This window comes from Notolepis coatsorum (assembly GCF_963971535.1).
Source record: "Notolepis coatsorum genome assembly, chromosome: 12".
Taxonomy (NCBI): Eukaryota; Metazoa; Chordata; class Actinopteri; order Aulopiformes; family Paralepididae; genus Notolepis; species Notolepis coatsorum.
Window position 1 is genome coordinate 22959915 of NC_140176.1, and position 15736 is coordinate 22975650.

The following is a 15736-nucleotide window of genomic DNA, read 5'->3' on the forward strand; positions in this document are numbered from 1 at the left end:
AGCAGCATTAAGTATCTAAACCATTAAAAGGAGACTCCTAAATGTTGAGATACTGTGCTCTTCTAGGTCTCTGCTGCTCACTCTTTTTTGACCTGTGAACGCCAGCGTGTCCTCCGGGCCGGGCCTTCGCATCAACCCTCGCATGAATTTATTTCTTGAAGTGCACGATCCTCTTTATAACTAATCCCCCCCCCCCTTCAGCATTTCATCTACCATCTTCCTCAACTGAAAGATTGGCAGATCTTCAGATTTATGACCCTGCTCCCATACTGCATGTTATTCTTCTCCCCCATGGTTATGACCTTTTTCTATTTATATTGCTGCTTTTTGTTATGGTTCTTTTGACATGAATGTTTGACCCCCCCCCCCCCCCCCCCTTCTCCATGCTTGTCTAGGGTGAATACATTTTGGCACACGTTATTTGCTGGTTCTTTGACTAAAGAAAAACATTGAATCCAACAAGCTCATTTTCTCTGACCAAACTTCCTGCATTATTCCAGTGTACTGACCTGTATTTTTATTTGTTCCCCCCCCCCCCTCACTTTTTGTTTTCAATTTGCATTTGCTCCCCCCTTCTCTCCCTCCCTCCCATCCCATCCCCACTTCCTGTTCATCCTCTCTCTCTCTCTCTCTCTCTCTCTCTCTCCCTCCCTCCCCCCCCCTATTCTGTCCTCTCTCTCTCTCTCTCTCTCTCTCTCTCTCTCTCTCTCTCTCTCTCTCTCTCTCTCCCCCTATTCTGTCCTCTCTCTCTCTCTCTCTCTCTCTCTCTCTCTCTCTCTCTCTCTCTCTCTCTCTCTCTCTCTCTCTCTCTCTCTCTCTCTCTCTCCCCCCCCCTATTCTGTCCTACTCTTCCTCATAAAAACCTCTCACACTCCCTATCTTCAACTTCCACTGTTTCATGTGTTGGGGCTTTGAACCTCTGTCCTCCTCAAAAATGTCCCCTGGAACCCCTACCACCCTCCTCCCAAACTTAACCTCCCCAAATCCTCCTCCTCCTCCTCCCCCATGCCCCCTCCCCCATGCCTCCTTCCCCATGCCTCCTCTCCTTCTCCATGACTCACCACCTCCATCACTCTACGGGGGGGAAAAACCACCATACCTCCTCCTACCTCCGCTCTGGATTGATCTGTCCATCTCCGCTCTCTACTCCGCTCCGACTCTTCTACCTCTCTACCTGTCTCACGCTGCTTGTTGCTCTTCTCTCCCTCTAAAGATGGTTACGCCCCAAAGTCTGTTTACCCTCTTCGGTATGTTATCGTTAGCTCTCTCTCTCACTCTCACTCTCTCTCTCTCTCTATCTCTTTCTATCTCTTTCTTTCTTTTCTTTCCTTTCCTATCTCTTTCCTCTACCCTCTCATTCTTGTTGATCTTTTTCTCTATCTTTGAGACATTTATTATTATTATCATTATTGGCAGCTTATATATATTTGTTTCAGCCTAGTAGCTTATATGTTGATTAGTTTTGTAATACATTTAGGCCCCCCCCGTTTATTGGTTTGGGTTCATGCTTATCGTGTTAACCTCAGTGGATCCATAGTGATTTGTGTTAATGCACGGTTAAATATGTATTATTTTTGCATGCCGTTTTTAGTTTTCTATAGCCACCTCACACAGCTTGATAACTTATCTTTTTAGAGGGTCTCTCTCTTACCTGTCCTTTCTACACCTCTCATTCTATAGTCTTTTTGTTAAAGTTCTTGTGTGAACTCTCTCTCTATTCTCTTTCTATACTTCTACTCTATCTGTAACTCTTGAAATAGCCTCCTTTCTAGTGCCAACTATGTTTTTCTGACTTATCTGCTTTTTCTCCCTCCTCCTCACCACCTCTCCTCCTGCCTGGCTGTGGCTCTTGATGCAGGGGTGTACGGGGATGTCCAGAGGGTGAAAATCCTGTACAACAAAAAGGACAGCGCTCTGATCCAAATGGCAGATGGAAATCAGGCCCAGCTAGGTGAGCCAGCTGTACTTACTTAATCCTCCTTGTGCTGCCAAACGCATAAGGTGTCTAAGAAACCTGAAGCCAACGACACTCTCCCTTTACTGCCATTTCTGTGGCAGGCTGTGTTTTTGTGTGTGGAGCCAGACGTGGTGCTACCTTCATACCCAACCATCCCCATTATGAGTTGATCCTCTTGTCCTCCACCCAAGCCCCCCCCCCCCCCCCCCCCGCTTCCATGGGCTATCAGTCGTAAATGATGTTCACTGACTCATTCACTCACTCGCTCATGGGACACTAGGCTGACGGTCAGTGCATGTCCAATCGGTTGCTCAGTCGTCGCAGTGCCTTTTTCAATTGCACTCTTTTATGCAAATCAACACCCCCAGTGGACTAATTCCTTTTTTGTCCCGCATCGGTAATCTGTAAAAATGGCTTGTGGTCTTATGTGGGTGGCTAAAACCGTAAGATTAAAAAGACCATCAAGGACAGTCCCATGGTGCGTCCCTGACAGCTGATTGTCCATCTCTGCAGCAAAATGCAAATTTCCATCCAGTAACCAGCCATGGTGTTGGTTAACACTTTAATCGCCGAAAACGCCTTTGGACGTCTTTCCTAGCCATGCTCATTCTGCCGAAGACGCCGTAACTCGTCTTTGATATCAATAATTCAAAAATCTGTGATCGAAATCATATTTCTCCTCCGGAGACATGGGATGTACTGGTGAGCTCCACTCAACTGTCTAACGGTTCAAGAGCGCCATCTGGTTCAAGAGCGCCAAACAGGAAGTGCTCGTCCATATTTCGTCCGGGCAGTCGCGATCGGTAGCCGGACTCCATCTCAACACACTGGATAATCAATCGCTCGCCCTAACTCAATAAACAACGTTATTTGGACGTATATAGTATTATACAACCTGGAAATGGTTCATCTATATCAACATCCCATAATCGAAAACTGTACTCCAAGCTGATCGTCCAACGGCGCGAGGAACATACGGTAAGATCCAGCGTTATTTTCTAACGTGTTCCATATAAACTGCTCTGATGACCATATGACCCACACTAGACGAATGATATAACGTTGCCCACTGAATTATAAACGATCCCCCGCCCATCCGGTCAATATCCGATGATACGTAGTAACTTCTAGAAGTACCTCCAGTTGAAATTTTTCATCTGGCACCGATCGCTACCAAACTGTATTTGATCATCAATATAGTGCATTTGGGGCTATAAATCAAGTTCTGGAGAAAGCTGCAGAAAACGATAAAACCATACTTAGTTTAGACCGTATTTTAGTATGAATATGTGAATGAAAAAGTATAACATTGATACACCCTGAACAATACATATAGGACATTGAATGGGCCATAATAATGTCAATTTAGCAATAGAATTTAAAAAGTTATAGCCCTGCAAAGAAGGGGAACTTCTCCATAGACAAATAGAGCTGGCTAGGGATGGTAAATTATGAATTTAACCATGGCAATCAAAGTGTTAATTCTAGCAATTAGGGGTGTTGGGATCTCAATACAGAATTTTAAATGTAATTGTTTTGTAGTGTATTGAAATATTAAACCTATCTACGATTCTCCATATCTCATTCTCTTCCCTACAGCTATTCATTGTTTACATTTTTGGTGCAAAATAGTGAGTCAAAATATAAACATAAAAGTAGATAGAATAGAATAGTGTTCCTTGGCATCTTTAGTGAAAGTATAAATAACTATATTGTTTAATATTTTTGTTTAACAATAACTAAAAGAAACCTACTCGCCAAGAGCTTGCAACATAGTATCACCTAATAAAACTGACTTCAATGAGTTACCGAAGACATGTCTGGCAAAATGAAGAGTTGACCCTCTTTAGTGTGATCAGCCAATCAGCTGTTTGATTACATCAAGCTGCCTGTAGTTGAAGTGAGGGGTTGAAGAAAAATAATAAGCTAGTAGTGCGAAGACAACATTACTGTTGGCTGACTGCATCTATATCCTTCCAACGTTTCAAACCGTCGCTTGAATAAAGCAACACCATGGCAACTGGACAGAACTTTGCTTGTTGCTGTGGAACTAGGTCAGCGACAATCAGCTCGAGGACCAACATGGATAAATAAGGCTACATATGCAGGTGAGACTTCCTGTTTGATTGGCAAGGGGAAGACAAGGTGGGCGTTACCTGCAGCTTCAAGAACTCTTGTTTCAAGTCGCACTGCAGTTCTGTAGACTATTTAACTTTACAGGCCCAAAGGTATGAGTTCTACCGATTGCACCTCTAATAGTGGTAGCGATTTTACTGGTTCCCGGCTGTGTATACCGTCATGGATCCATGCAAAGGTATGGATATTTACTATACCGTCATCAACGATATATACAAATCGTAAAATGATAGATGTATCTTTTTAAGTGAATATAAAAATGTCCTTACAGCAGTATTACACAGACTTGGGGATGACATTATTTTATTAAAATGTACCCCTTTTGAATGAAAAATCACCATGATTAATTTGCACTGTCATACTGTTAAAAATAAGAGAAATATCATGATAGCATATCACCCAGCCCTAATGCTATGGTAGGAATTGTTTGCGTTGGTAACATTGGGGATAAAGCTGTGCTTGAAAAATGTCATGCCGATTCAAGTGGTGTTTTTTCTATTGCAAATGCATCAACACGTCATCACGCCATATTGTTAATATCACGATATGACTACTTTTGACTTTTCTTATGTGTTACTTTGGCGCCATCCTGTGGTGTTCAGAGGATAAGGCAGGCACATGAACCAAAAACGGTGCCTACTATATTTCTGTTTTGGCCTACTTACAAATTGATGATGCTACAAACAGCTGTGCCTATATGTACAGGATGGGGGTGCTATGGGACTGGACGATTTTGGGCTTATTGGGGAAATGGATTACAATCTCATACCTAGATTAGTCCCCTGTCACAATGGTTGGCTAAATCCTTTTATCCCTCAACATGGCAGCACCATGGTTATGGTAACAGAGCTACCCAATCATAACACCAGAGCTAGAATTATGTCTTGCAGTGTTCCTAAAGTTGGGAGTACGATAGCAAGAAGCTCCTTTTTTTTTTTTACACCGGTGTTGTACTTTGGAATGAACTACCTCTGCCTACCAGAGGTAAAACAAAGGTAAAGGCTAAATTATGGGAAGAGCAAATGGCTCAGCAGCCATAGGGCAGAAAATCAGATTACATGGCTAGAGTAGACATATGTTTTTATTAGGGATGTCCGATATTATCGGCCTACCGATATTATCGGCCAATATTGGCATTAAAATGTGATATCGGAAAATATCTATCGTTTTTTATTTTATTTTTTTAAACATTTCTATAACCTTTATTTATTGTCAAAAGTATGCATAATGTTGTGTTAATTCCACAACAAGAGATATGTAATGTTAACACTTTCAGTGCCACCAGATGGCGCCAGAGTTAGCGCTTGAATGACACAATCGCTGCCAATGTTAACCTTAATATTGCCTAATCTATGTTTTAAATTATGGCTATATGTCTAATCTGCCAGTCGCTTATCAAAGAATCCTTTTCCAGTTAGTGCTGTCAAGGCAGATTGGTTTTTTATCGCTTCATTTCCGTTTGAGAGTATTTTGAAAAGCACCCGTTTTGAGGTAAAAAAAACAGTCCATTCTGGGCCATTCTATGATAATCGTCTTTTACTGGAATATTCCAGAACGTTGATATTTGTCGGCCTATTTATGAATCGTTTTCAAATAAACGCTAGATGATCAATATTATACGTACACGCACGCCCATTCGAGCCGCGCACGGATAATCGCCGTGTTCATTTCCTTTATTTTCATATTCGAATCCCATGCCCATCGAACGAAGCTTTGAAGTTGTTGTGGCTGAGTAGTCGTTAACACAGCAGGAGACGTTATTTCCAGTTTCAACAAGCAATTTATTTAAGGAAAGAAGGTTTAACAGAAGAGCTATGGATCAGCAGACGGTCACCACAGCTGAAGAAAAACACTCTAACCTCCCAACCCCCGTGCCCCCCAGATAATACCTTCCCAGCCCTGCCCCAACATGACAGATATGATGACGTGACATATTATATCAGATATGACATGACGTACATCAGGGTTCGAAATTAACGGGGGCTTGGGGCAAAATGCCCTCGAAAATTGACCAAATGCCCTCGAAAATCAGTTAAGGGGGGCAATAAAAGCCCCCGACAGTTTACTAATTATATATATAATTATATGCTCTACAGTGCGAGCATTTCCCTCGTATTTGGCCCTAATAATATGTGTGTGTGCGAACCGGAAAAATCATTTACTTGCAGAGTGAAGATTACAAAACAGCTCCGCTGTTAATAGTTAAGAAACTGGACTGAAATTCAGTTTTTGGGTGGAATGCAAAGAGGGAGGGAGGGAGGGAGGCGGGGCCCGCTGCGTGTTAAGGGTGCTTGAGGTGCGAACACAGACTGACAGACGGAGAGCTCTGCTTTTCAGCAAGCATGCATAGTGCTGTGTAACATTAAGTTACACTGCTATCTTAACGTTAGCAAGCTAAGCATCTGCATAGCGCGACCTGTGTAACGTTAAGTAACTTGTGTTCCGCGGGGAAAGACCGTTCCATTTGTAACACAACTCCAAAGAATAACATCCAAATGATCCCGATGTGCATTTCCTTCATTCCACAGCTGAGCGCGCAACGTATTTCATTGATCGATCTGACAACAACACAACTTGCCCTCAGGGACAATCATATTTAATCTATTTAGATAGAGTATGTATGTATTATTTACAGATAATTGAAGGTACCTCAAAACATGAAACCAAGCCATGTCACACATCGTGTGTGTGTGTGTGTTACTTGAACAATTGTCACTCTGCTCCTAAATTTCTGTGTGCTCCTAAATTTGTATTTAAATTTAATTTATTAACATTTTATTTAGGAGCACATGTGCTCCTTGGGAAAAAGGTTAGCGTAGAGCCCTATATATGGAGACATTAACATTACGTTATCAAACATAGGGACGAAGACTGTAAAAAAAAGTGTCAACAATGTTTTATAATCTTTATGTTAATTTTCATTATAAAAATGTTGTGCCCCCGAAATACAAAAAAAAGCCCCCGAAAATCAATTAAGGGGGGCAAAAAAAGCCCTTGAAAAAAAATTTTAATTTCTAACCCTGACGTACATTAAGATGACACATAGATTTAACATCGAAGAGAGATAAAGCTGGAGTCTGGAGTCAAGATTAGTGAAAGAGAAAATGAGTGTGTGTGTGTGTGTGAGTGAGTGAGTGAGATGTGTGCGTGTGTGTGAATGTGAAAGAGTATGTGTGCGTGTGTGAAAGAGAGAATGAGTGTGTGTGTGTGTGTGTGAATGTGAAAGAGTGTGTGTGTGTGTGTGTGAAAGAGAGAACAAGATGTGATGTACAAGATTAAAGCAGAAAAGAACAAGATGTGATGTACTCGAAATGTCTATCTGTCCCATACTTAAAGTTGTTTTAAGAACATCAGCCGGACTGTCGCCCTAGTGTCTTTGAGCACTGCTAGTTGACCTATATTAAACTAGTCCACCCCATATACACATTTTCCACAACAAAGTATTTAAGACATCCCTACTTTTAGGTGATATCATCAGGAAAACAAACCGGTCATGATAATTAGTTTTTGATGTGTTTGTAATTTCCAAATAAAAATCAAAAATCAAATCAACCAGCATTATGATGACCTTAACGGCAGCAGTCCACAGTTTCAGTGAACAGCGTTTTTCTTTCTTTTCTGTTCTGTTCCAAAAGCATCCACGGTTGTTCCATTAAAATAATAGCTATGACTTCCTCCTCTACACTCGCAGCGATGAGCCACCTTAATGGCCAGAAGATGTATGGTAAGATCATCCGGGTAACCCTGTCTAAGCACCAGACTGTGGCACTGCCCCGCGACGGCCTGGACGACCAGGGCCTCACCAAGGACTTCACCAACTCCCCGCTGCATCGCTTCAAGAAGCCTGGCTCCAAGAACTTCCAGAACATCTTCCCGCCCTCCGCCACACTCCACCTCTCCAACATCCCGTGAGTACAGCAGGGAAGGTTGAGGAAATGTTTTCCCAGGTCATGAGCTGTTGTTGACCTTGATCTTCTTGTTGCGTGATATTTGATGCAGAGTCCATGCATCTACAAGAGTGCTAATAGTTTCAAGTTTCTTTAATAGTTGTCATACAGAAGTACAGAATACTTTCATACAAAATGCTTCTTACTGTTACGCTCCAGAGACTGTGCTAGAAAGTATCTTTCCTGTATTTCACAGACAAGATGTTACTGAAGAAGACCTGCGATTGCTGTTCTCTAATGCGGGGCACTGTGAAAGCATTCAAGTTTTTCCAGTAAGTTCATCGTCCGTCTGCTCGTGTCTGATTGAAAATGTCTAATAAAAGAGAGTTGTACAGATTTTGAAGGGTTTTGGTCTTGGAAACATTTTAGATGAGCATTTTGAACAACTGCTAAAGTAAATCATGCTCATTTGGAAATATTTAATTTGATTTCTTTTACCATAGCCATATTTCAGAAAATTCGCCTACACATACCTAAGTAAATGGAAGATTGCTCCACAACTACAAGGCCCATTTGCATGTTCTTGGTATCTAGGGACATCTATTGACCTCAGGGAAATTAAAGCTGGGTATCGCCACTGATTTCCCAAAACTGATTTTCCCATTTCTCCGCCCGGACCATATAAAGTGTGAAATAAGGTTTCAAAGGGTAGGCGATACTGCCACCTAGCAGGATTCGGCCAGCATTGCAATCTCGAGGGCTCAGAATGAGTCCCAATGATACACAGAGGTCCGTGAGACTGTATAGAATAAAAAAAAACTTTTCTCGTGTTTTGGTGCTCAACCGTTGCGAGATAACCCGACTTTTTACGTGATTGGCGCTGAATTGACTCAAGCAGTTACATGAATGTACTTTTTATTGGAACATTGGCTTTTGCTTATGTCACGTCCTCAGTAAGTTGTTTCATAGATTTGTTGTATTTCCACAATATTTCACCTCTACTTTGCACAGCTTACATATCGCTGCTGGCGGAACAAAACCTCGTAACTCTATTTTATTTTTATCAACTCAGTAGATCATCCTCCCATGTGTGTGGTTTACAAAGTCTACACAATGGGAAAGCATTAAACCAATCATCTGTCTAAACCTCGTAACTCTATTTGCCCTCAAATCTGTGTTCTTTTTTTTCATCTGCTGAAAAGTTGGGTTTTTGGAGTTGCAAGGTTTTGTTCCGCCAGCAGCGATATTTGCTTTGCTTTTGTCCAGCTCTTCTGTCGTCGTGTTTTTTAAATCCAAAGTGCAACCAGACATCTGCCTTTGCACCTGGCAGTAACTTTAGTGATGCTTTCACTTGTTCCATGTTTTTAGATTCAAACCAGTTGCGCAAGATCTGGACGCGAGGCGACCAGCAAGGTAAGTGACATAACGACTAAATTTGGGGACAAAAACTTTTTTTATTTTATTTTTATTTATTTTTTATTATTATATCGATTTAGGGATTATGAATCGCTCATTCAAATGAAGATTGATTCAGAATCAGGAAATCGTTATATTTTTTTTTATGCTGTAAATTGTAACGTACCAAAGTATAAAATAATTTGTATTTGTATTTAATTTGAGACGGTGAATAACACCATGCTGACAATGACCAAAAGCTAAAATATGCCACTGAGCTCATTCAGCTACTTATTGAGATCAAGTGTAGTGAAAAAGCTAAGCAAATGAAAAAAGGGCAGATCATTTACAGTTTTTTTTGTAGATGCAGTACTGCATTTTGACATCCGGACACATGCAATATGAATATAGAATATAAAATGCCAGGCCTATAAATGGCTTTATATGGAAGGTGATACATCATTTGAAAGGCCAAGATCTCCTCTATTTGAATATCAGTGTTAAATCTGGATGTGATTCACAGCTCTATGAGTTGTTGTTCTCGTGTCTAATCATCCGTTTTCCGGTGCAATGCAGACATTTTATATTTCGCTTATAATATAACACTTAAAATCGCAACATGGTTACCATGCAGGGGAGGAAACTAACTTTTTGGCTTACCAGCCAACTGGCGGGTATCTGATTTTTTTTACCAGCCAAATAGATTTTTTTACCAGACAAAAAAAATCGCTAATTGTGATAATTACTTCTTTGTACGTCTTCGTCTAATTGATTTTCAATCATAGTAAATTAATCACACTGTCTCTACTCTTCAAAATATTACATCATTAAATCACATATTAACATGAAAGAGGGAACTATTCTGGACTGGGTTGGGCTGAACTGGGCAGTGAAAGATGCTGGGTTGGGCTGGTCTAGGTTATACTGAATGATGATTGAAAATGAATTGAAAATGGGGGACCCTGATGTAAACAAGACGAAAGTCTTTCTCTGGTCTGCATCCCCTTAACAATTGCATGTATTGAGCCGTACTGTACTGTACCCATTCTGCAATCTGTTAAATAAAGTTTTCATTCATCACAGCTCAACTACTAGGAATGTGTGTCTGACTCTTAAGTTGCAGGAAATATTCATCAGAAAGGGGGGACATGATGGAGGGAATGGAAAGAGCAGGTTTGACAGGAGCAGGGTTGAAGGGGATTGATTGATTGAAAAGTTTATTACAGATTGCAGAATGGGTACAATACAGTACAGTTCAATACATACAATTGTTAAGGGGATGCAGACCAGAGAAAGACTTTCGTCTTGTTTCAAATCAGGGTCCCCCATTTCAATTCATCATAACATATTGGAGTGTGGAGGAAGTGTTAGGAAATACCCTTATAGTTCTTTTATTGAATGAAGCAGTGAGACAAGTTGAGTCTGAAGTCTGGTGCCGCCAAGGTTTTTATCTCAAGTACACAGAGAACACAGGAAGGACAGCTCTTCAATCCGGACCATCTGCTCGAATACACCCGCAGAATGATACTTGACCACAGACAGCCACATATTTTATACAGTATGGTACATAGGCCAACCTCTTTTCTACCTTGGTGATTGATAGCCGTCATGTCACAGTTTGAGGACACAAGATCTTATCAGAATGGTATTGTGTATGTCTCTTGGTGTGTTATGCATTGATGTCTATGTGATGTGCGCTTGTGTGTGTGTTAAAGTGAGAGACATGAGTTTGCATGTTTAGCTGGCACTTTCTACGCTCTCGAACAAAAAAAGGGGGGGGGGTGTGTATCTCTTTCTATGTGTGTGCATTAGTGTCTGCGTGATGTGTGCCTGTGTGTGTGTTAAATTGAGAGACATGAGTTTGCATGTCTAGGTGTCACTCTTGAACAAAAAAAGGGGGGGGGTGTGTATCTCTCTCTATGTGTGCTCATTAGTGTCTGCGTGATGTGTCCGCAGAGTGTGTTAAAGTGTGTGTGCTGGTGTGTGTGTAGGCTTGTGCATGCTCCTGATATCATCATGCACCTGTGTCTAGACTGTTTCAAAGGGGGCCCATCTGTTTACACAGAGACCGTTTCTTGGGGCGGCCTGTGTCTACACAGAGACATCTGACGTCAGTGTACAGATATTGACAACAGATCAATGAATTAAAACTATCAGAAGTGGACAAGGCATTAAGCAAACAGGACTGAAATGGGGGACCCTGATGTAAACAAGACTAAAGTCCTTCTCTGATCTGCATCCCCTTAACAATTGTGTGTATTGAGCTGTACTGTATTGTACCCATTCTGCAATCTGTTAATAAAGTTTTCAATCAATCAATCAATACTGGGTTGGGCAGTGAAAGAACCAAGCATTTCACTGTAATGTAATAGCTAAATAAAACAACTTGAACTTGACTTGTTACATTTGCACTCTGGTTGTATGCCAAATGTATTCTGGTTGTACTGTACTTGTGCTGTAAGATGACAATACATTGGAACCGAATCGACAACGCTAGGGGTTCAGCAGGTGTGTTCTGAATGCCAAATATGACAACATCACCGTTGTGAACGGCATATGGGCGAGTGGTGATATGCTGGGAAACCCGGTAATAATAAAATGTCACTCGGCTGCATTTAAGCAAAGCCGCTCAGTATAGTCGTCCACTATGTTGAATGCGCGTTATGGTAGCTTGTTACATGCTAGGTAGCTAGCCGGCTAATGCTGTCATTCTCATCCGACTCGAAGGAGACGCGTCGCGTGCTGTTGTTCGCCCCCATGTCAGACCGCACCGATATCCGAAAGCGACGACTCTACATGCAATTATTTTCATCCACTCATGTGTTTTTGTAAGTTTGTCTACGTTGTCAAGCCGGTGACAGGAGTCTGTAGGGCCGCACGCAGTGGTCTGTCCACTTCCCCTAGATGGGCGGCATCTTCTAGAAAACGAGTGTTCATTGGAGGAGCTTAGAGCGCATCTGTACAACGATGATGTTCATTGGTTATGGTCTGATTATTATGTGGCGCAAATGGGAGGAATCAAGGGGGGAGTCAGAGTTCGGTTTGTGCCAGTGAGCGAATCAGCAGATTGCAGAATGATTTTTTTGTTTTGTTTTGTAATTACTAGTACTCGCCAGACTGGCGAGTGCTCTTCATGAATTACTCGCCAAACGTAAAAAATACTCGCAATTGGCGAGTAAAGTGGCCTAATTTCCTCCCCTGTTACCATGGGTATCACAACGCTAAACAAACGTAGCGCTGAAAATATACACTTTTGACTGCTGTTTTTATAGGATTAGGGTCTTCTTTACTCTTGGCTACATTTGAAAAAGAAACATCACTTAATATGGACTGTATTGATCTATTTGTGCAACGTAAAATAAATCTCGCCCCGGTCTTAACCCTTTCACTGCCACACGACAGAAGGTTAACCCTTGACTATCACACAACCTTCTGTCGTGTGGCAGTGAAAGGGTTTAACCGGCTGTCGTGTGGCAGCGAAAAAGTTAACCTTCTGTGTGTTGCCGCAGTGAAAGGGTTAACCGTGTTGGTAGTGCGGCAGTGAAAAGGTTAAAAAAACGTTCTTTTCCCCATTCGCCAGGGATCACAAGATGGCTCTCCTCCAGATGTCGACGGTGGAGGAGGCCATCCAGGCCCTGATGGATCTCCACAACTACAACATGGGGGCCAATCAACACCTGAGGGTCTCCTTCTCCAAGTCCACCATCTAGAAACCTGCCCCCCCCATTCCCCCCCGAAAACACCCTGACGTCGCCTCCAGAGACGCTGGCCGACGACAACCATAATGGACTGTTTCTGAACACTAGGGGGACCACGTTGATTGGTTGATAGATTGATCCCTTTTAGTACTTTTTTCTTTTTTGGTGTATTGTTTTTTTTTTGTTGTCGTTGATCCTGTCATTCCTGGAGAGAGACTGAAACCTTTTTGACTTGCAACCCCAAGTTTTATTTTGAAGAAACCTTGTTGTACCAATGTACGTTGTAGATGTCCTCATCACCTGGCCCCCACTGTAACTGTACCTGTCCAACCCTCATCACCTGGCCCCACTAACTGTACCTGTCCAACCCTCATCACCTGGCCCCACTGTAACTGTACCTGTCCAACCCTCATCACCTGGCCCCACTGTAACTGTACCTGTCCAACCCTCATCACCTGGCCCCACTGTAACTGTACCTGTCCAACCCTCATCACCTGGCCCCACTAACTGTACCTGTCCAACCCTCATCACCTGGCCCCACTGTAACTGTAACATACTTACCTTATTACCGCAGACTTGTATGTACCCGACCATTGTCGCCCATACGAAGGAGAGTTTAATGGGACACCGGGAGTCAGTTTTATTGCATTTTTAGTTGACAGCATACTTATGTGCCTTACCTGACGATATCAGCTGTTTCTACAAGTAGACATTTACATGAGTAAGTACCCATACTATGCTTTTAAGGCACATTGGTATTCCCTTAGTTTTGGGGAATTTGTTAGAATGCAAGTAGTTTTATCATTTTATATGACCATAATTTCAGTTTGTGAATCTCCGTCGCCGACTATGTGTAGCCTTTCTGTTGCAGTGTTTTAGATTATTTCCACCAGTCCTGTTTTTAGGAACAAGCAACGGCTGCTTTCAATTCAATCTTTAGCTAATAGTCTGGCAAGACCGTGATGTTGTAGAAAGCTTCTTGGGAAGAAAAACAAGACGCTGCAGTTGTGATTGCATTGTTCCACAAGTAACTTCATTATAAGTCCCCTCCACCCAAACCCTGACCCCGCCCACCTCATTGAGCTTAACTATAATGTGGCTTGTGGCTGAATATTTCTTTGTAGCTGTTTTTTTTTCTCTTTTTTTTTTTTTTACCTTGCTTGTTGCTATAGCCATTTGGTGTCGTACTTGGATTTGGAAGTGACAGTGGTTTTTCTAAGCATGTCTAGTTCCTTTAGAATCTGGGGGGAAATTAAAAGTTGCGCATGCTTTGGAATCAGCTAGCAGGATTGAGTCCACTGTGATGTCATTGTCATGTGACAGTTTACTGACAAGGGGGCTATTGGTTGGACCAAAGTTGATGTGCCTTTAGTGTTCCTTTTAACTTGCATTGTTTAAAAAGAGAAAATTACCTAAAACTCTAAAATCTTTTTTGACAAGCACTGTAGTATGTTAATTTCAGCGTGAATTTTCATACTTCAGTAAGACATCTGTGGGGATACGTAAAAAAATATATCTTGACCGATGCATCAAGAGACCTAGATTCTTCTGAAATAGAAAAAAACCTAATGTATATTTTATATTTCCATTTTTACAACTTCAAATGTTCGGTATTCGGTATAGTTTGGAATCGGCACAATTAAAAGATGATTTTTTTCTAAACATGTGGAGGTTCGATGTGGTTTTCTGCTTTTTTGTTTTTCCCTTCTAACGGTCTCTCTTTCTCTCTCCTATGTGTACTCTACATTACCTCTGTAGCATGCTCAATAAAACTTCTGTAGCTCTATGCTCATCTCTTCTGTCTCTCTTTCTGTCTCTGTTCTCTTCTCCAGCTCACTTCTAAAAGCCATTTTCACAGGGTTCCTGCAGGGTCTGAAAAGTCTTGAATTTAATCAGAATTTAAGTCTTAAATATTATTTTGATGGATCTTAAAATTTATTTGATTAGTTACTTCTATGTTCTCCGTATTGTGTTTGGGGGAAATATCCAGGCTACAAATAATACAAATTAAAACATTTCCTTTGTCTTTGTTAGTATGGCCGTGAAATGGGTATTAAAATTCTATTCAAACTGGTCTAAAATTGAACTTGTGGAAACCTGCAGGAACCCTGTTTTCAGTCCCAGGGTGGGAAAGAATCTCAAATATTTTTGGACTATACTTTATTAAAAGTATAATGAGCCTAACTGAGGCCTCTGTGATAATACAAATTCACAGAACAGTAGTAAAATGTCTCGACACATTTCCCACCCTGCCAGCTGACGGAATCTATCATCTCTGATGTCTTAACTCCTCTTCTCAAGCAGTTCCCTATTTTTCTAATCAGTCTCTTGGGGGTGTTCCTTGCGCCCTCTTGACAATCTCCCTCTGATCTCTTGCTTTGCTCTCTCAAGCTCCTCTATCAATTACTTTAAATGGCTTCAGTTGTCATATCTTTTAGTTTTGTATATTTTCTATTTTTGCCTTCATCTCTGGAAGACTAGGGAGGTGTAGTTTGACGTCACTGGTTGTTCCACCCATATAGGGATTCATCATTGGGAAAATGGATTATCGGCTATTGTAACAATTCTGCCGCATGGAAATTGAAAAGCTTTGTATTTTTGCACAAAATGAGTTCCCTTCTATCACTAACATTATTGTTTAAGCATTTTTGGTTGAAATAAAA

General features: G+C 41.4%; 1 protein-coding gene across 1 annotated transcript in view; it reads left to right on the top strand.

The window, feature by feature from the left end:
- Nucleotides 1-14737, top strand: part of LOC311238109 (polypyrimidine tract-binding protein 2-like) — a 35130-nt gene extending 20393 nt beyond the window's left edge. Inside the window, 6 exon segments of the mRNA XM_084326097.1 lie at nucleotides 1214-1247; nucleotides 1859-1951; nucleotides 7785-8001; nucleotides 8237-8281; nucleotides 8283-8312; nucleotides 12956-14737. Coding sequence (XP_084182223.1) covers nucleotides 1214-1247; nucleotides 1859-1951; nucleotides 7785-8001; nucleotides 8237-8281; nucleotides 8283-8312; nucleotides 12956-13085 — 549 coding nt within the window. The 3' untranslated portion in view covers nucleotides 13086-14737.
- The last annotated feature ends 999 nt before the right edge of the window (nucleotides 14738-15736 follow it).